We start from the raw sequence: 20833 nt of genomic DNA on the forward strand, positions 1-20833 counted from the left end.
TACAGTGCTCACTTTATATTTATTTTTGATTACAAATATTTGCACGGTAAAAAACAAAACAAAAAATCGGATTTTTCGATTCACCTAATACAAGTACTGTAATGAAATCTCTTTATCATGAAAGTTGAACTTACAAATGTGGAATTATGTACAAAAAAACCTGCATTCAAAAATAAAACAATCTAAAACTTTTAGAGCCTACAAGTCCACTCGGTCCTATTTCTTGTTCAGCCAATCACTCAGACAAACAAGTTTGTTTACATTTTCCCACTTCTTGTTCACAATGTCACATGAAAAGTGTTCTCCTGGCACTGTTGTAGCCGGCGTCACAAGATATTTACATGTCAGATGTGCTAAAGCTTCATATATCCCTTCATGCTTCAACCACCATTCCAGAGGACATGCGTCCATGCTGATGATGGGTTCTGCTTGATAACAATCCAAAGCAGCGTGGACCAACGCATGTTCATTTTCATCAGATGCCACCAGAAGGTTGATTTTCTTTTTTGGGGTTCGGGTTCAGTAGTTTCCACATCAGAGTGTTGCTCTTTTAAGACTTCTGAAAGCATGCTCCATACCTCGTCCCTCTCAGATTTTGGAAGGCACTTCAGATTCTTAAACCTTGGGTCAAGTGCTATAGCTATCTTTGGAAATCTCACATTGGTACCTTCTTTGTGTTTTGTCAAATCTGCAGCGAAAGTGTTCTTTAAATGAATATGTGCTAAATCATCATGCGAGACTACTATAACATGAAATATATGGCAGAATGTGGGTAAAACACAGAGCAGGAGACATACAATTTTCTCCCAAAGAGTTTAATTTAATTAACGTATTATTTTTTTAACGAGCATCATCAGAATGGAAGCATGTCCTCTGGAATGGTGGCCGAAGCATGAAGCATATGAATGTTTAGCAGATCTGGCAGGTAAATACTTTGAAATGCCGGCTAAAAAAGTGCCATGCAAATGCCTGTTTTTTTAATCACGATTAATATTTTTGAGTTAATCGCGTGAGTTAACTGCGATTAATCGACAGCCCTTAATATAATACAACGTGCTGCTCACAGTCCAACTAGTTCTGAAGAATGTTTACCCTGAAATGTCATTAGATGGTCAAAATGTACTTTACATATTCCAGATCCAATAAAAACTAGATGTATTAAAAGACTCAGCCTCTTTCTGCTGGTTCTAATTTCCTAATTCTTTTCCTCTCCTGGAACAATCGTACCGTCACTTTCTCACTGATTTTTACTTCTGAATTATTATACCATACCCTAGGCTTCTTGTCTCTCTTGCTTTGTTTATACTGATTTGAGCAGATTAAGTTTGAGAAGAGTAAATCTGTTTCTTAACCATCATTTCAGAAATAATTCAGCAGCTGAGCATCCAGTAAGTGTCCAGAGTGAACTGGTACATGAGAAATAATTTGCGGATCAGGCTGTAAGCATATGTTCTGATGAGTCATCATGTTATCAAGCACCTGAACCCTGCATGAAAGTGTAATGAAATAACTGCTGGTTCATACTAGCAGGTGGATTCAGTTAGTTCAGCTGGGATATGGGAGAGGTTGAGGTCTCTCTTAAGGGCAGAGATCTGGAACAGATGTCCTCCAAAAACAACTCCTCTAGGAACAGCTCTTCTTGGAGAGAAAGTTTAGACTGAAATGTATGTTGTTGTAACTTAAATGACCAGTTAAGTCAAACCCTAGGAAGGGGATAAGCTTGGACTATATCTAGCGTGTGTAAACTCTGTTCAGAACAGGGTACCTGTTACAGGATCATTTCATTTTTACTGGCTCAGTACTTAGCGCTTGTTTCTTCAGTGCCCATACTGATCTCTCTATTACTGTTTCTTTCCATCTGAAGAGGAGGGATGTTTTAATTTTCTTCTATATAAATTGCTGGAGTTCTTCAGTAGTTACTTATGGTCCATTATCAAGCACCATCTTCCCAGGGAGTATATATAATGCAAATAAACTCCTTAGTGGTTTTTGCTAAGGCTGTTGTGGATGCTGAAGTTACTTCTTACTGCTGCTGACCTATACAAGGAAACATCATTTATCTTTCTCAGGAAAATTAATATGAAGGCACTGCCATACTCAAGTCAGCCATTTGCCCAGATGCACAGGTGCTAAGGTTAGAGTGTTCGTTACTATCATATGCAAACTCCACTGCCTTTTGCTCAATCTTAATCAAATCCTGAACACAGAAATAGCGTCTCACTTCAGCCACCATGTGACATGTCCCAGAATGCTCTCTGTGCAGATCCTGTCGCATTCTTGCTCCATAGCATGGAGAGATTATCAAATACATTCCCCTGAGGTAAACCACCTTGTTCAGTTGGGAGACTATCCTTTCTCACTAGTGTTCCAAAGCCTCCTCTGCCACAACATTTGACTGACCATTTATTGTACACCTACTCATTTGGGAGGGAACAGGGTCTTTCCAAGCCTCTTCAGCAGTATTCTCCAAGGACACAAAGCAGTTAATCAGTGTATGAACCAGAGAAAATGTCCTTTTTTCCTATGGAACTCTCCCAAAAATTCAATGCAACTTTAGTAAACCATTGCCATTACTAAGTCCTGCTGATTTCTGGCCTTCAGTATTGTAACAATAAATACATAAGATCAATGCCCAGTGTTGCATGTTCAGTCATCCAGTGTTGGTACAGCTGACTCAAGGGGCTGGGTACTGTAACTAAGCAAAATTTTCAATTACAGTGATATTAGTGGAATTGTATCATAATAAAAGGTTCATTGTTATAAACAGAGATTCTTTTCTTATTTAGGTCTCCCATTGCTCCCTCTAGAACAGTGGTTCTCAACCACAGTTACACGCATACCCCTGGGGATATGCAGAGGTCTTCCAGGGGTACATCAACTCATCTAGATATTCGCCTAGTTTTACAACAGGCTCCATAAAAAGCATTAGCAAAGTCAGTACAAACTAACATTTCATACAATGACTTGTTTATACTGCTCTATATACTATACACTGAAATGTAAGGACAATATTTATATTCCAATTGATTTATTTTATAATTATATGGTAAAAATGAGAAAGTAAGCAAATTTTCAGTAATAGTGTGCTGTGACACCTTTGTATTTTTATGTCTGATTTTGTAAACAAGTAGTTTTTAGGTGAGGTGAAACTTGGGGGTGTGCAAGACAAATCACATTCCTGAAAGAGGTAGAGTAGTCTGGAAAGGTTGAGTGCCACTGTTCTAGAACAGTGTGTTTCCACACTGCCTGCAGCATAGGGTTGTGTCTAATTGGGATGGTAAAGACCAGGCAGGGTGGGGACAAATCCTTTTAAATCTCTGTAAAGTGCCATGCAAAGTTAGGGCACTGTATAGACCACAAATAAAGGGGGGGGGAGGAAATGGGGACACTTTGCCAGGATACGGTCCCAGCCAGAAGGCCACAAGCTCATCACCATGAAAAATAAATTCAGACTAAACTGTGGACATTTGAATTTGATTAAATGTTATTTATACAATCTCCGTGAGTATGTTTATCTCTATGCATCTATCCATGTGGGATGGGACGGGGGCCCAGGTTACGAGTGTGCCCCGGGTCCAGTGCCATGTTCCTTGGGGGTCTGCTTTTATGTAAAAAAATATTTAAAATATAATACATTAATAATTAATAAAGACAAACCATCTTTTCTTGCCATTTTCAGCCATGTGCAATATCACAACTCCTACTCTTTATGGTGATACATCTAAGACTCTGTGGAGTGGAGTGTGTCATAATACCCCAAGGCATTGATTGTTCTTGCTTTTGTTTTCATTTTTTTGAAGTACCATCACACTTCTCTAACTATTTCCATGGCTTGTCACTCTGCAACAACTCATGTGAAGATCTTAACATGGCTGAAAGATCTCCCCAAAAGGGTCGTAGAAATGTAGTAGACTTGAAGATGATCATTCTTCAGAAAACATTTCTGAGCCTGGCTGCCAGGACTACAACTGCAAGCTCTTCCTCAGGTGCATCAAATCTGTGGCACAGAGCATATTCCAGATACTCCACATGGGGCTGGAAAACTGACAGGTAGCCTGCTTCCCTCCTTAAACACTGTAAGGAGACCTGTATTTACAAGCAAATATGCCTCAGAGCCTGCATCTAGTTCCAGTCACTTCTAAGCATTTGACAAATCAATCTTACCAAAACAAGCGCCCAATAGGGTCAGAAATAAATTTTACACATCAGGCAAATGATAGATCTCATCATGTCATGTATTTATTGTGACCTTTAGTCAATGCATATTCCGACGGTCATATACCCAAACCAGGCAAGACAAAGTTCCCACGTGCTGCACAGCAAGATGGACTTAAATTTTACAGCACAACCAACTGGTACCTGTGACACTCCAATGCAGCAGCGTAGGTTCCGTTCAAATTTGGAGTAATATTAGTGAATTAAATATGAAAATGAATAATTTAGTCTGTGTCAGGATCTTGGGCAAAGGTAGGTAGGACCTTGAGAGCCAGGAACCGAAGCCAAGAGTCAGAGCCGGAGTCAGAGTCAGAGACAGGCTGAGGGTCAATCCCAGGCATCAGGGTCAGTGTTGAGGTTCCAGGGGTCGACTGGGAATCAGAATCCAAGTCAGAGCCAACATCAATCCCAGGAGTTCAGAAGCAGGGCAGTCATAGCGACCTCTGTGGACTGTGGGTCGCAGGGGGCAGCCAGGTTACAATTGCCACCAAATGACAGTGTGGGGATGTTGGTTGCCTGCAGGCCTGGGTTCAAGTCCTGCTGATCCGTACGGTATCCCTGTGTCATTTATTTTAACACAGAGTTCAATTTCTTTCACACTGTCCCCCTATTTTCAATGTGTCTCAGATTTCTGTATTAAAAACACACAACTACACCACAAAAAAGAGAAGCTGGAAGTTTTTGTCAACTACTAGAGAAAGGAATAGTTAGGGCTTTCGGTACCTTGGATTGCATGGAAGGCAGTTTGGGATTGTGGGATAAACACAGTACCTGAATGTTTCTACTAAAATGATCAACAAGGAAAGACTTAATACCACTGATAATTATGATGATATTAAGCTTCAGGATTAACTGATGCCTGGTCGGTTTACATCTCTCAGACCAATAGTTTCAGGTTATCTGCAGACTCAGGGAGACATCACTGCCCCAGTTTATACAGGTTCATGGACTAAGATAGTTTCTGACCAACAAGGCAGGCTTGTTCTTGCTAGTGTTTATTATTAGCTGTACCTCCTATTTAACTGGGACATACTTGGCCCAGTACATGTATTTTCACTCCTGAGTAGTTTTTTAGCTGCAAAGTAGGGATTTCCAGTGGCAAAAGTGCCAAAGTTGTTTATTGCTTCTGGCAAACTGACACAGCTACTCTGCATCAAGCTGCATGTTCCCGGTGTAACATCTAAACCACATTTTAATGGTCACTCCTTTCTCCCCCAGGCCATGTAAACTGTAAATATTCCCAAACAATCATTCTCAGTAGAGATGGGACAATTACACTGTCCTTTCCATATATTAAGGCCTCTCCTGTGTCTTGTTTATTCCTTCAGCTCCATACAGTACGTCCAGTTTTGGGAGATAAATGACGTTCTACAGAGCCTGACAGAACCATCCTGGCATGTCCAAACACAGCATGGCTACGACTGTAGTAGTAACGATATATTCTGGAATTCCTGAAGCACTTACTCCTTGATGCTTAGCACTGTTGCAGGGAGAGAGGATTTGGGGTAATTTCCAAGCACCAGGCATTGCAGTCCACTGTGGAATGGAATTCAAAGGGCCATCTTCTCAATTGATGCAGCTGCAACATTTAAGGTTCCTGTCCACACTGGGGAGAATCTGTTGTAGTCTGCTCTGGTTCCCTCAACGAAAGACATTGTTCTGGTCATTGCAATTAACTAGTACGGTCAGTGCCTGTTAAACATCTAGGACACCTGTTGTGTGTAAATGCAAGGCTTTCTACAGGCAGCAGAAACTCCAGACACTGTAAGTAACACCGGGCCAGGACCGGCTCTAGGCACCAGCAAAACAAGCACCTGCTTGGGGCAGCACATTCCCAGGGGTGGCACAACAGCTGGTAGCAGTTGTGGAGGCGCAGCTGGGCCCGCATGGCCTCAGCCGCACAGTGCAGGGCGCAGGACATCTGCAGCACGCGGGTGCCGCTCACCACCTTGGCCAGGTTGTCGTGGCGCACGTCGCCCATGCCGGCCCTGTCGATGAGCAGGCGCAGCGCCCCGTAGCTCACCCCCTTCACCCGCAGGATGTCCGGGGACTTGGCTGCCAGCAGCGACTTGTGGGCTCGGATCCACTGGCGGGACACTTCAATCACCAGGTCCGGCTCCTCCGAGACCAGCTGCTGCGGACTCCAGGGCTGCGCTCCAGCCTGTGGACAGTAAGTGCCAGGCGGCGGCCGGGCGATGTCGCCTCCTCCCGCCTCAGACTCGGACTTTGTTGTTAATCTCCCGCTGGCTCTTCCCCACCCGGCTGCAGGAGGAGGCTGCTCCGGGATCCTGCTGCGGGGCTTTGTCCCCCGCCCCGGGCGACGTGAAGCACAAGGAGGAGCTGAAACCGCTGGGAACTTGCAAAGGGAGCGCGGCGCTTTCCCCACCCCCGCTCTCCTCTTCCCCAGCTGATGCGCTCCCTTCCATGGAGCCGGGCTGCTGCTGGCTGCCCTTGCTTCTCTCCGCTTCCCCCAGAGCTTTCCCCGGTGGCCCTAACTGCTGCTCCGCTTCTCCCGCAGAGCCTTTCTGGACAGGTCTTTGCCTCGCTGATATTCCCATCACCCAGACAAAGGACACAGGATAGGACTGGGCTCTCCATGGCTCTAGCAGAGGCTGGACCTGGCTAGTGTCCACACACACACTCCCAGCTCAGCAGTACAGTCAGCCACCCCTTCGCCTTCCTCTTCTCCCCCCTCCCTTTTTACTTTTTCTTCCTTTGCGGTATAAGGTTGAACGTTACTGTGGGTTTTCCTTGCTCAACTCTCCTTCTTGGCACATGGTCAATTTCAGCCTTGTTTCCAAGCCTGGCCTCCTCTCACATGCTGACAGCAGAAAGAGGTGTGGCAGCCATCCCTGCAACCACTCGCTGCTGAACTTTTCAACTCCACTAATTTCAACATCGGTTAGATATCTGTAACCATCATGTGTTTGCTGCAGCTTGATTGCTCAGACTTTCCGTGAGTGGCATTGACAGATCAATGTATAGTAACAAAGTATCTCACTTCCTGTTCCTTGGGGGAGTTTGATTTTTTTTCCTGGCACAATTTAATTTTCTATGAGCCATTTTCCTATTTTTTTTTCTTCAGAGTAAGCGACACATGTTCTTTAACAAGTGAAAGATCACTGAGTTTTAACAGTTTTGATTTACCTAGATGTTCGTATCAGCCTGCATGCATCTCCCAAGATCAGTTTGACTAATTGTACTGTTTTATTTCAGCTCAAAGAGGAGCTAAAGATTTTCCTTGGACTTCCTGCTCTGAAATTTGCAGCAGCAGAGTCAACTAAACATGCTGATGTGTGATTATATCCTGCGATTATTGCCCCAATATGCAAACATGTGTAAAAGCCAAAAAAAGGGGGGGGGGGGGCGGCCAAAATTTGTTTTGCTTGGGGCGGCAGAAAACCTAGAGCCGGCCCTGCTTAGGGCCCAGATTAGGAGAAGGGTGCCGTAACCACTACTCTGATCTGGGGGAGGAGGTTAAGTCTAGGACGGTAGAGGGAGCCTTGGAGTAGGGATGTAAAATATTAACCGGTTAGCCAGTAAGCATTTGTCTTACCGGTTAACCCGCCTTAACCGTTAACCCCCGGGCCAGCCAACTGGCCGGCCCCAGCGGCCCCGCCGGGAGCAGCCCCAGACTCACCAGCCCCGGCCACAGTGGCTCCAGCCCCAGCCGCGCTGGCCAGATCGGCCCCAGCCACACCAGCTGGCCCTTTAATTGGTTAACCGTTTAAACAAAATATTTCTTAATCGTTTAAACAGTTAACTTTTTATGGTATTTACATCCCTACCTTGGAGTAAGCAAAATTGGTGATTTAGGATTGAGGGTACACGTCTACAGTGGATAAAAGCCCAATGGCATAGCTGCGGCTGGCTTGGGTCAGCTGACTTGGGCTCAGGCTGCAGGGCTAATAATTGCTGTGTAGACATTCAGGTTCGGACTGGAGCCTGAACTCTGGGACCCTCAAGCCGTAGTCCGAATGTCTACACAGCAATTTTTCAGCCCCAGAGCCCAAGCCCCAGGAGCCTGAGTCAGCTGATCCAGGCCAACCATGGGTTTTTTATCCCTGTGTAGACATACCCTTTGTTACATGTGTCAGAGAGGACAGACTGAAGCCAGCAGTCTGCATTTGTAGCAACCAGATCAAAGAAAAAAACACTGAGGTTTAAAATACTAAAAGGAGAGAAAAGAAAATACGTAATTGCTTCAAATTCTTTTAATCTACCACATTTATAAAATGAGAATACACAGACCATATAGATATTCCTTGTCAGGATAATGCACAGAGACTACATAGCAACAAAGGCCAATATAGAATAGTCTGAGTTATTTACAAGTGTGTCCATTCTAGATTAAGCTGATTGTACTTTCTCCTTAGCTCTGCCAGCAGGGCCCTTACATAGGCATTTTAATAATACAGGTTCTAGCCCTGCCTCTGACTTTCCCTGAAAATGTGTTTGTTAATTGGCATGGGGACCTGCTGAGATATAAACCATCACACCCTGTAGGAAATAGCTAGATAAAAGGGCTACATTTAACAAAGTCAACATACTTCTTCAAGAGGAATGTCACGATTACCCATGTGGACTGTGCTGTCTGTTCTCTGAGCCACGAAGACATGCTTGACACTTGGACAATTCTTTACAGCTTCATCCACAGTCTTCTTCAGCTCTACAACTCGTCCTCCCCTGACTCCCTGGTTGTAGGTAATGACAGCTTTGCAGCCAGCTAACAAGAGAGAGATTTTGCAGACCTATCAGTTTGTTTTTCACTACTGTCACCCTGTGTCACACATAGGGATGTTAAGTAGCATATTACAATGGAGAAATTCTATCAGACGGTAACAGCCGACATCACTGACAAACGCTCCTTGTAATCCTGATACACTGAAGGCAGGATGGCCTTTGCAATCTCTAAGGTAGAGGAGGACAATTAGGGCCTGATCCGAAGCCTACTAAAATCAATGAATCTTTTCACTGATTTGAACAGGAACTGGATCAGGTCTCTTAGTGAGTAAACACCATCTTCTTCCACACAGCTCTCATACCTTTTCTATGGAGTAGATATTACAGCCCCTTCAAATCTTCCATTAAACCCCAATCCCAAGCAAATTCAGTGTCCTTTGTTTTGTTTGTTGTTTTTAGAGATGCCAGTGGATTTCTAGCACCCAGTTAGCTCATGTGGGGTTTTCAGGATTTCCGGATTTTCCTGGGAGCCATATCACAACTGTACCAATTCAAAATAGCACTTCAAATTGCAACACACATTTCATGCTATGTTATTTATGGAGCAGATATATAGCTGTATAATAAAAGAATGTTTACCCATAACCCCTACACTAGTTACCAGAGATAAGAGAGAAGCCAAAACCTTTACTTGCCCCTCCTAGATTACCTTCCATTCAAAATACTCTGAGACTTAATTCCTCGTGCTAGCCATACAGAAAGATGACTTTTTAAAAGATGTATTTGTAATAATCATAGCACCTAATGTTATGTATTAAACCTCTGCCTTTCGATACTTTGTTTCTGTGTTGTCTATCACTGGTTTATCGAATTATATTATAAGCTCTTTGGGGTAGCAACTGTCTCTATATGTTTATACCGTGATTAGCACAATGGGGCCCTGCTCTTTAATTGGGGCCGTTAGGCACTTCAAAAATACAAATAAATAATTATACGCTGCAGAGTTAGCACTTCACAAGAATGCACTAGGAAACTGTCACTTCACTGTAAGAGAACATAACCAGCCTCCCCTTCCCCCCCAAGAGGTCTCAGTTTTCCCTACGGTGTAAACATTATTTGACAGCAATTTAAAACTGATTGAATGTTACAGTGATTTTAAAGCTTATTAAACCCACAGGCGTTCATGCCAATCAGGAACACAGAGAGTCAATGCAGTGATAGTACTCTGATGCTTCTGCTAAGGAGAGAACTGAACTTCCCAGTAAGATGACAATAAGCCAGCCATATTCTGGGTGTGCCTTTCTTTGAAAGCTGAATGTTGAATCTGGATCAAAGGCTCAAACCTCCAAGGAGCAGTGCACTTTCCTAATATGCTTGTTCATCATTTTAAAACTACTTACAATCAATGATCCTCCCAGCTAAAGATTCTGCACTGAATCCAGCAAAGACCACTGTATGAATAGCACCAATTCTGGCACAAGCCAACATGGCAGCCACAGCCAGTGGAGTCACAGGCATATAGATTGCAACTCTGTCCCCTTTTTGTACTCCATATTTCTTCAGTGTGTTGGCAAGACGGCAGGTCATGGCCAGAAGTTCCCTGCAGCATAGAAAGAGAGTTTCTTGTCATTTTCACCTGCAAGCTGCTTTACATTCATTTACTCATAATGAAAGATTTAGGTCTACACAGAACAAACGTATGAACCTGAACCCAGAGGGTCATGATGGGCAACTGCTCATCCACCTTCAAAGCTCTTATCTGTATAGTCCCACAAAGTTCAATCTTCTCCACCATACTTTCCAACTTCTCTGGGGATGGCTATGCCACATGGTAAGACGTGATTGTATCATGGGTAGGCATACCCAAGCTACCTTTATATCTAGCTAGCCCAGGTAATAACAGTCATAAAGGTGGTGGCATGGACTTCAGCGGAGGCTAGCAACCCCACCGAGTAGGTACCCAGGGTCCCCGGCTGGCTTGTACTCGGGCAGCCAGCCTGTGCTGAAGCCCATGCCACCCTGTCTTCACTCCTATTGTTACCTGTGCTATCTGGATTAACACCAGGAGAGGTATGCCTACCTGTGCCACAATCACATCTTTGCTTGCAGTGTACATATACCCTATATGAGGCCACTGGGGAGCTGGTGAGATAGCACAGGCTGAAGTGCCAGCAGTTCTCAGTCCATGCCCAGATCTGTATCTCCTTTATATTTGATGTAAACAGTGCAATCTCCCAGCTTTCTCAGCTCCTAGCCAAAATCAACACTTGCACATAACCAATGCAGCACTCAGAAGAGAAGCTGAGGAGACAGCCACAAAATAATGAAGAGGAGGCTATTCAGAGATATGTGGAGGCAAGAAATGGATTGGTCTTGTGATCACAGGGTTCATACGGACACAGATTATCTTTAAGGATAGGGTAACATATTTAGACTTACAGATTTTAAGGCCAGAAGGGACCATCATGATCATCTTAGTCTGACCCCCTGCACATCAAGCTACTAGAATTTTAATCAAGCTCATATGTTTTTATATGAATTTTGGTTTATGCTAGTTCACTTTTCCAAGCTGCCCACTCATTTCTCAATCCAATTCACCATCTGGGTAAGATAATGATTTTTTTTAAAAAAACAATTGTTTGCCGAGCAGCTAAATTTAGTCCCCACTAGCATCTGCTCTTCTCACAAACACCTTCCATTTTCTGCAGAGGCAGAACCCCTGGCCATGTGACTTAGGAGAGACACTCCCAGAACAAGCTGCCTTGGTCTGCAACAGTTCAGGCTGCCTCCATCTCTCTAGAGAGCGCACAGCAGCCCTTCAATGAAGTTCACTGGACATGCTGTCATCAGAGAAAGCATTATTGTATACTGTCTTTAATCCAGGTGGGCATCTGTACTGATGATAAACAGGGCCGGCTCCATTTTTTTTGCCGCCTCAAACGGCGAAGCAAAAAAAAGATAAAGCCGCGATAGGCAGGACTTCAGCGGCAGCTCCACCATGCCGCTTCATTCTTTGGTGGCAATTTGGCGGCGGGTCCTTCGCTCCGAGAGCGACTCGCCGCAGAATTGCCGCCAAAGACCCGGACATGCTGCCCCTTTCCATTGGCCGCCCCAAGCACCTGCTTCCTTACCTGGTGCCTGGAGCCGGCCCTGGTGATAAAGTCAATGGGAGCTGCATATGCAGATTAAGTATATGGTCCTAAGCATCCAAACTGCATTAAGAGACAACAGACTGTGAGTAGTTTTCAAAATCACCTCAGGGAAGCAGAGACTTAATTGGGACAAAAACAAAAGTTGAAACTCCTCTGTCTGTATAGGGTAGCACACTGCTAACGTAGAGACGCTTCAGAGAAGAGCCATGAGAATGATTAAAGGATTAGAGAACATGCCTATAGTGACAGACTCAAAGAGCTCAATCTGTTTATCTTAACAAAGAGAAGATTAAGGGATGACTTGATTGCTGTCTATATGGAGCTACCTGGGGAACAAATATTTAATAATGGGCTCTTCAATCTACCAGAGAAAGTTCTAATGTGATTCAATGGCTGGAAGTTGAAGCTAGACACATTCAGAGTGGAAATAAGGAATACATTTTTAATGGTGAGAGTAACAGTGGAGTGGACAGTGAGTAACAGTGGAACAATTTACCCAGGGTTGTGGTGGATTCTCCATCACTGACAATTTTTAAAAGACTGAATGATTTTTTCTAAAAGATCTGCTCTAGTGATTATTTTGGTGCAGTTCTCTGGCCTGTGTTATACAAGAGGTGAGACTAGATGATCACAATGGTCCCTTCTGGCCTTGGAATAGATGAATGAACCTATGAATAACGTTAGTGGAACAATGTAGGTGGCAGTAGAATGGACAGTAATGTGTCTTTGTGTTTTGCCAGGTTGCCTAAGCCAGTGGTCTCCAAAGTGGGGTGCGGAAGAGGATCCTTGGGGGTGCGCGGCAGCAGGAGCACTTTTTTTTTTTTTTTTTGCTTCAGCACGGCAGGGGGTGCGTGCTCAAAAATTTTTACTGATGGGGTGCGCGATCAAAAAAGTTTGGAGACCACTGGCCTAAGCAATGCATCAATTGCAGTAGCCGCATGCCTATTACTATATTTGTCTCCTCATATTAATGGCCTGATTTTCAGAGCTGCTGAGCAGCACAGCTCTCATTTACTTCAGTGGAAGCTCTGGCTGCTCAAAACCTCTGAAAATCAGGCCATACGTTCACTGAAACAAAACAACTTTGGCATCTTGGAGCAGAACTGCAGTAACTACTTGATGTTTCAGCAATGTCTAAGCTGCAAGGATAAACACTGCATTTATTTTACATGTATGAGAGCAGAGGCAGAGTGAAATATGCCCGAGAGACTAGTCTGAACAGTATATTTTACAAGAATGTGATCAACAACTGGGTCATGCTCCTTACGATGTATAATTTCATTACAGTATGACATTATTTGGAATGGTGTTACAGGGAGTCATTGTCACAAGAACAAAACCACAATCCAGTTCCTTGTAGAAAGAAACCCAAAAGCACTGAATAAGAACAAATGGACTATTCACACTGCTTGTCCATGTGACACATTGGGTTAATGGCAGAAATGTTCCTCTAACAAACAAAAAAAGACAGCACTGTGCACTTCACAGATTGCAATTTCTCGTACATTTCCTTCAACATCTGTATTGTGGAAAACAGACCAGAACTGCCACACCATGGGGCAAGATATTGTCACGTTTCACAAACAAAACAGGTCTAAGCATGGTTTAGTGCTTGGACTGAAGAACTCCAAGAGCAACCCAGATTGCTCCAGGATATGGTATTGGTAAAGGAGCTAGCATGAGCCAAGTAGCCAGAGGGGTAGGGAAAGCTCTGGGGCCCCGTGAAGGCAGCAGGAGCTTCAAGCTGCTGATGCCACCACAGCCCTGGGGCATGGCAGGGAGATCACATGTGAGGAAAACTCTCTCCTAGGTTCTGAAATTCATTGGATCTTGGTGTCTGTGGGTGTAAAATATCTTATCTCCCCTAGCACCACACTGGTACATTGGGGTCAGTACTGACTCAGACAGGAAAATACCCTCTAGTAACTCACCCACCCCCATCTCTGCAGCACAGTGCCCCCTATCACCACATTAGGTCCAGGGATGGCTTCAGGATTTTTTTGACAGAAGCTCATGATATTTTGCATCCAACCATTAAAAAGAAAAATTGACTCTGTCCTACTCTCCCTTGCCACTCTTCCACTCGCCAGCAAAAACTAACTCACTCTTGTCTACACAGACCACACCGCATTATGAATTAATATGGCCGAACCACACAACCTTGCTAAGGGTAGGTCTATACTATGGAGACTATGCCAGCCCAGTCCAGTAGTGCAGTTGCAGCCTACACCTGCTCACACAGCCTTCAGCATGCAAATTCGCTCCCAGCTAAACACATGAGCACTCTGATCAGTCATTCATGAATTATACACGGGGAGACACCTGCAAATTCTTGATCCCAGGCTTGTCCCCCCAGAAATGTGCGTCTTGTTCAGCAGTGTGCTGGACAGGGCAAGCTCATAGAAAGTCCCTCATTTCATCAAAGGAAAATGCTACATGCACCACCCTTGTTATTCCAAATGGAGTTTCCCACACTAGTCCAAACACGCTGGTTAAGATAAAACAATAAGATAAGTTAATTAACTACAGAAAGGTAGATTTTAAGTGATTGCAAGTGATGATGCATACAAGTCAGGATTGGTTACAAAAGAAAATAAAAGAGTAAAATGGAGCTAATATTTAACTGAACAAGCTATGTGAACTTAAAAGCAAAGGTTTTATCTCACCATATGCTGCAATAAATTTCACAGGCTGGGTCTCCTTTCAGCCTGGGACCCCTCCCCCTTAGTTCAGTTATTTGAGAGTCGTTGATGTCATGAGCAGAGATGAAGGAGGAGAGAGGTCATTTGTGTTGTGTGTCCTCCATTCTTATACCCCTCCCCCCACCTTGAGGATTACCCCTCCCCACACTGGGGTGCAAGCAACGAGTAGTCTCTTGTGAATGTGAGGGTTGAACTGTCCCTGTGGTTAAATGTAAATTTCTTATTCACACCTTCCCGTTACTGGAGAATGGCAGCTTAAGCAAGTGATAGCTCTTTAACACCTGGCCGGGGTGTCAGTGTGTCTTTGTCTCTGAAAAACTGGTTTGGGCCTGCTTTTCTTAACGTTGGAGCATGTTATAACAATGCTACACAGCAGAATCTTATAACTTTACATACAATGTTGATACACGTATTTTACCAGGACAATAATGTTCAGCAGATTATGAATTTTCAAATGATACCTCACAAGGCATACTTTGTACAAAAATATATCCTAGTCTTGTAAAAGTGGTCAACATAACAGTATAGACCAGCAGATGTGGGGTAATCTGCCCCTTACATTAGGTCTCATCCTGATCTCTAATAGCTAGAGATTGCAAATAGCAGCTGGCTTAAATCTGAAAGCATGTTTAATATCCCTTCCAATATTTTTGATAGCAATAAGTTTTCTAACTCAGAATATTCTTGTTATCCATATGAATGTCCAACTTTTTCCCCCCTTAATCTTGCTATATTCTTACTAAACCTCATTGACTTCCTGTGCAATGAGCTCCCATATTCTTTTTACTTCTTGTTCTACAAGGTAACATAACAGGAATAAATAATCCTATCTATAGTTCACTTTATGATGCTCTACGCCAGTGGTCACCAACCGGTCGATCGCAATCGACTGGTCGATCCTGGGGACTCTCCCAGTCGATCGTGATCTTCGGTGCTGCTGCTGGGCTGCCAGTAAGGCAGGCTCCCTGCATGCCAAGGCCTCACACTGCTCCCGGAAGCAGCCAGCGTGGCCCCGTGAAGGAGGGCAGGGGTCTCAGCGTGCTGCTCCTGCGTGCAAGCACTGCCCCCGCAGCTCCCATTGGCCAGGAACGGGGAGCTGTGCCAATGGGAGCTGAGGGGGTGGTGCCGGCAGAGAAGGGACACAGTGGTGCATTGTCCCCTTCCAGGAGCAGCGTGGGGCCGGGACAGGTAGGGAGTCTGCCTTAGCCTCGCTGCGCCACCGACCGGGAGCCACCCGCAGTAAGTGTCGCCCAGCGGGAGGCTGCACCCCAACCTCCAGCCCCCTCCCGGAGCCAGCATCCCATACCCCCTCCTGTACCCCAAATCCCCTCCTGCACCCCAAGCCCCAGCCCTGAACCCCCTCCCAGTCAGCACCCCAAACCCCCTCCTACACCCCAAGCCCCTGCCCCAGCCCAGAGCCCCCTCCCAGAGCCAGCACCCCATACCCCCTCTTGCACCCCAAGCACCAGCCCTGAGCCCCCTCCCAGAGCCAGCACCCCACACCCCCTCCTGTACCCCAACACTCTGCCCCAGCCCGGAGCCCCCTGGTGTACCCCAATCCTCTGCCCCAGGCTCAGCCCAGAGCCCCCTCCCACACTGTGAACCTCTTGGCCCCAGCCCAGAGCCCACACCCCCTCCCAAAATCCAGTCCCAGCCCAGTGAAAGTGAGTGAGGGTGGGGGAGAGCGAGCGACGGGGGGGTGGGGGGGAAATGGGATGGATGAGCGAGGCAGGGCCTCAGGGAAGGGGCGGGGTAGATCCTGGGTTGCCCTTAAATTCAAAAAGTGATCTTGGGCATAAAAAGGTTGGAGACCACTGCTCTACGCAGAAAGGCCCCATAGAAATGAGAGCTATATAGGCATACAGTGCTGTGTGCAGGTGTGCCCATGTGGACACAGAATGCAACCAGTGTGCAGTTTGTTTAGTCAAATCATTTGGTTTCAGAGTCTTTGTTTCAATGTAATTTTTAAATAAACACAATCATCAGGACTCATGGCACAACTTACTGTTACTCTAACATTACGTCAAAACATCACCTCAGGCTTCCAGGTACAGTTCAGATCTTCTTTAACACTTGAGAGTTATGATAATGAATCAAACATAAAATGTAGCAAGACAAACAGAAATTGTTTTTGCCGATCAGCTGGGCTGTACAGGAGGAAATTAGTCTCAAGCAGATGGTTGTGAGCAAGCAGGATGACAACCACTTAACCACAATGGAAAATGAAAATAAAAATATGTCTGTGCTTTTTAGTACACTACCTGCTTGTCCTGGATAGAAATGCCAAACAAAGCCCTAATTCAGAAGTTATACTCTAGTTGTTTAAATGCTTGTTTATTTACTTCGCTCTCAGGAACAGCATTTGTAGAAACACACAGGAACTCTCATGTCTGACCTTGAGTTATGTGCTCAGTGACTGAGCTTGAATGAGTTAATAAGCATTAAGACACAGTTACAGAACCTTAGGCTCTTTTTTCCATTGACCTATTAACTTTACATCCCCTTTGCACCTTAAAAGCACAGCAGAGGAGGACAGACCCATGGCTGCTAAGCCACTTGGACGTGGGGTCCATGATGGAAGAGACCTGGAGGGGAGGTGGCTATTAGAAGGTGGGGCAGCTGGAATCTACAAGGAAGAAACTTAAATAAAATCCCTGTCCGGCAGGAAGCTACTTCTGCAAGTCTTGTGTTTCCCACCTAGGCTACACAGCACCTGCCTCTTCCCACAAGCAGACATCCTCTGTGGGACTGAAAAATCATGGAAGGGGAATAACTTACACTGTAAACCCCAAAGGACTTAAAGGCGGAAAAAAAGCTGAGTAAAGTAGCTATTTCCGTTGCTGGCAACGTCAACCTGCTCCCTCAGGCTGTGCAGACCAGAGTTCCATCACAACAGCCCTGGAGAGGAAAGAGGCATCTATATGGGAGAGTGGCTTTTACCCCAGAGCTGCTTTTTCCCATCTGCACACAACAGGAGTACGGGAACCAAACAAGAACCACCCAAAGCTAAATAAAGTATGAAGGTTATGAGGAAGTGGGCATAACGGAACCCCAGTAGGAAGAGTCTCGTAAGGAAATGTCCATACAGATGGGTATGATATTTATAGAGGAAGAAGGGAGGGAGGGGGTGGAGTTTTACATCAAAAACTTTTACACTGCAAGGGAGATAACTGACAATGCAGGGTGTGGTGGGGACACTGTAAGATCTACTATAAACCACCAGAACCAGAGGAGAATGAACAATCTTGGAGCAACTCGCAAGGTTTTCTCATCTGCAAGACAGTGTATTTGTAGGGGAATTTGACTCTCCATCGGCCAGTCAAACATCTAAAATATTCCTATGCAGAGGGAAGGCAAGAGAAGCTGTCTAGATCTATGGAGGAAGTGACAAAATAATACGGAAGCTTGGGACTCGTGATCACAAGCGCCTTGAATTCAGGACATCAAAGAATGGGTTTATGAAGAAAGGGTGTTAGATTTTGGGGAAAGTCAAACATTTAGTGAGTATGGTGTAAAAAGTGGAAGCATTAATATTCACCAATCTTAGAGAAAGCTGGGGAAACCCCCCTTAAAGACACTCCAGTTTATGGGACAACAGACTGCAGTTCCTCTGAAAAAGCCAATTCCAAGAGTTAAGAGCTGGACAATGAGGCTTCATAATAGGGCTGCTCAAAGCTCGGTAGTTAATAAAAAAACCCTGTACTAGAAATGAGAAAGGGGGAGGCAACCAAATTCACAGAGTCAGTTGCAGTCTGCAGAGCGAAGATAAGGACAGCAAAGGCAAATGAACTCCTGCTAGCAAAACGGGCTAAGGGGAATATGAAGGGCTTTTACCGATGTAAAAAGGAGAAGACCTGGGAGACAACAGGTCCATTAATACATGAAGATGGAGATAAAATTAATGATGACCCTAAAAGGAATGAGATTCTGAACTCTCTTTTCAAAAATTTGTCTTTAGCAAGAAAAATAGAGACAAGAAGTTTGAAAAATCAGTTGAAATGAAGGATTGACACCAGCACAAAACTGGAATAACGGTCTCACAAAATGTTACTTGAAAAATGAATTGCTACTAGCCTGGATAACAGCATGGCTAACTGGCCATAAACAAACGGTTACATGTCCGTTTGGGGGAGGGTATCGCTAGTGGCTTACCTCAGGAACCCGGGCTATGTCTGGTCTTATCTAATATCTGCAATAACGATCTGGGAGAGGAAGTAAGCAACTTCTTACCCCAACCACTGTCTCTAGTCTCAGGCTCCTTCTAAACCACACATACACTGTTCAGTCTCTGGCAGAGGTGAAGGAATTGGGGGGAAATCAATTCAATTTAAAAAAAATTAAAAATGGACCCTGTCGGAGTTGAATCTATAACTGAAGAGCCACGCTAGCAACACTCTGATGCTCTCCGCCAGGGTGCTGCATGGCTAGCCTATTCTTCCGTTGAATTTGACATGGCACTATTAGGAATATTAGCAGGAGGGAGCTAACGTGCACATTCCTGCCTGCTAAGAAGCAACAGCACTGCTCTTGCAGCTGGCTCCGTGGCCATGGGCCTGGTCTAAAGCCCACTGAAATCAATGGACTTCCGAGTTTTTCCATTGATTTCAAAGGGCTTTGGTTCAGGCTTCATGTGTGGAAGCACCATGCCAGAAGGAAGCAGGGTGCTGGGATAATTGTCACTTTCTTCTTTGAAAAGTTATTGTTTGCTTTCCTTTTCTTCTGAATGCTTGACGAACGCTGTGCAAGCTCTCCGAGCTGGCCCTATTAATCACAGCAACATCTGCTGGCAAAAGCACAGAAAACTGTTGAACTCAGCCAGCAAGTCATTATCTGAGCCAATGCTCCTGCTAAAATCATAACCTAATGAATGCAAACGTTTTTCCTCTTCTCTCTATGGTACCTCTATTAAAAGCTCCTGAATCACATTTTTCCATTCCTTCCCCTCCCAAAGACAGAAGCAACAAGGTCCTCAAAACCCACCGCCCAATACCTGGAACAAACGGCTGACAGAGCCACCAGTGCTAAGGGCTCCTGGAAAAGCTGGCTGTTATCAGCATGCGGCTGTGTTCTCACCATGGCTATGAATGTTCTCCTATCTTACTGAAACATTTCCCAGTAACTCTGGTGTTATCTTTAACTACAGCAAGATCATCTACAGTTCTCTAAAGGAAAGAGGCTAGTTATTTTCACATAAGAGACCACATCAAATACTCTTTCCGGATGTGGTATCTTGCAAAATAAATGTATTTAGATCATTTTCCTAATAAATCTGATCCCATATATAGTCACATTACTGTAGTTTGGAATGTTATAACACTAACTTGTTAGTCTGAATCATCTTTAGGCACAAGCTACACAAGCCACCTTCTTGGGACCTGAACTTTTGAACCCAAACTGGCTCAACATCTCACATGCTGACCCCATCTTTCCATGCAGCAGCAGGATTTGAGCTGAAGGAAATTCACCACCCAGCCAGTTCCTCCACTTTGAAATAGGACATGGATGGGAATGTAATACACAGCCCAATGTCCCCATTCAGGATCTAAAGGCTGCCAGTACTTGCCTGAGGATCCACAGATTATAGTCTTGGTTTGAGTCCCAGGTACAAAGTTAATAAAAGGAAAAGCAACCTGTTAAATCTTTGACAGGTTTCAGAGTAGCAGCCGTGTTAGTCTGTATCCGCAAAAAGAACAGGCGTTACTTGTGGCACCTTAGAGACTAACAAATTTATTTGAGCATAAGCTTTCGTGGGCTACAGCCCACTTCATCGGATGCATAGAATGGAACATAAATTGAGGAGATATATATATACACATACAGAGAGCTTGAACAGGTGGGAGTTGTCTTACCAACTCTGAGAGGCCAATTAAGACAACTCCCACCTGTTCATGCTCTCTGTATGTGTATATATATCTCCTCAATATATGTTCCATTCTATGCATCCGAAGAAGTGGGCTGTAGCCCACGAAAGCTTATGCTCTAATAAATTTGTTAGTCTCTAAGGTGCCACAAGTACTCCTGTTCTTTTTGTTAAATCTTTGTTTTAGGAGGGTAATTCTGGTTCCTAACCAACTGCCCTCT

General features: G+C 44.6%; 1 protein-coding gene across 1 annotated transcript in view; it reads right to left on the reverse strand.

Moving 5' to 3' along the window:
• The window catches only part of ACSS1 (acyl-CoA synthetase short chain family member 1), a 66858-nt gene that overhangs the window by 25496 nt on the left and 20529 nt on the right, over positions 1 to 20833 (reverse strand). Inside the window, exons 3-4 of the mRNA XM_065400819.1 lie at positions 10299 to 10498; positions 8766 to 8941 (exon numbers count right to left, since the gene is read on the reverse strand). Coding sequence (XP_065256891.1) covers positions 8766 to 8941; positions 10299 to 10498 — 376 coding nt within the window. The remainder of the gene's footprint in view (positions 1 to 8765; positions 8942 to 10298; positions 10499 to 20833) is intronic.

Source organism: Emys orbicularis, chromosome 3 (assembly GCF_028017835.1).
Source record: "Emys orbicularis isolate rEmyOrb1 chromosome 3, rEmyOrb1.hap1, whole genome shotgun sequence".
Classification (NCBI taxonomy): domain Eukaryota; kingdom Metazoa; phylum Chordata; order Testudines; family Emydidae; genus Emys; species Emys orbicularis.